Here is a 959-nt window from a genome sequence, read left to right on the forward strand (position 1 = left end):
CTGACTGACTGACTGACTGACTGACTGACTGACTCAGCATAGATGAGGATATATCAATCCCCATTCTTCTTTCATTGGGGATATTTTTGAAATGCAAGTGTGTACTATGCTTGGTCCTCCAAGTATCTTTGTGAGATTGTTTTCCTTCTATGGGGGTGGTTGCTACATACTTGCTGCTTTTCGCCCTAGGTGCACTTTGTTCCAGACGCTGGAACTGTGGCTCAGATCGTCTACACCGATGACCAGGTTCGTCCACCCCAGCAGGTGGTGTACACGGCAGATGGTGCCTCCTACACGTCAGTGGATGGTCCGGAGCATACGCTGGTATACATCCATCCTGTGGAAGCCGCTCAGGCATGTGAAGCCTTATTGCATATAGTTTGTTTATTAATCAGTTAATTCTTTATACTGTCTGCCAGTCACTGCGAAGGGGTAGTGAGGCAAGAAATATTCAGATAAGATTTGTGCTCTCACGGAGTTTATAACCAATTTGGCAGGGGAAGATATGATTTACTTATTTAAATTAAATGAAATAAGGAGTGAAGAGCACTAGCTTCATATCAGTTCTTTTTCTCAGTGATCGTGGACTAGATGATCAACTTGTTACTTTTCCTATAAGTATCACGAACCAGGCCCAAAACGACATTTATGTCTGTATAGCTTAATCAAAGATGCATCAGTGAAAACATACAGATTATTACAGTTAAATGTGTAAACAAAGGGTCCTACTAGTTTATCGATTGCTATTTATTAATACCTTACTGATTTGTAGGACTGTGATAAAGCAAAGGTAAAACTGTTATACAATTATAGGTACCTTTATTTTTTTGCCAGTGATTTGGGGTATTAGTTTACAAATGCATGACACAAATATTTTCCAATATATAAATGTTAGTTTAGTTTCTCTTGCTAGCACTTTATACCATACAAAGCACTTTTAAACATCTTAAAAGAATAAG

At 38.8% G+C, this 959-nt stretch overlaps 1 protein-coding gene across 1 annotated transcript in view; it reads left to right on the forward strand.

Moving 5' to 3' along the window:
• The window catches only part of PRDM10 (PR/SET domain 10), a 90979-nt gene that overhangs the window by 41462 nt on the left and 48558 nt on the right, over positions 1 to 959 (forward strand). Inside the window, exon 2 of the mRNA XM_019660792.1 lies at positions 190 to 354. Coding sequence (XP_019516337.1) covers positions 190 to 354 — 165 coding nt within the window. The remainder of the gene's footprint in view (positions 1 to 189; positions 355 to 959) is intronic.

Source organism: Hipposideros armiger, unplaced genomic scaffold (assembly GCF_001890085.2).
Source record: "Hipposideros armiger isolate ML-2016 unplaced genomic scaffold, ASM189008v1 scaffold_330, whole genome shotgun sequence".
In the NCBI taxonomy this organism is placed as follows: domain Eukaryota; kingdom Metazoa; phylum Chordata; class Mammalia; order Chiroptera; family Hipposideridae; genus Hipposideros; species Hipposideros armiger.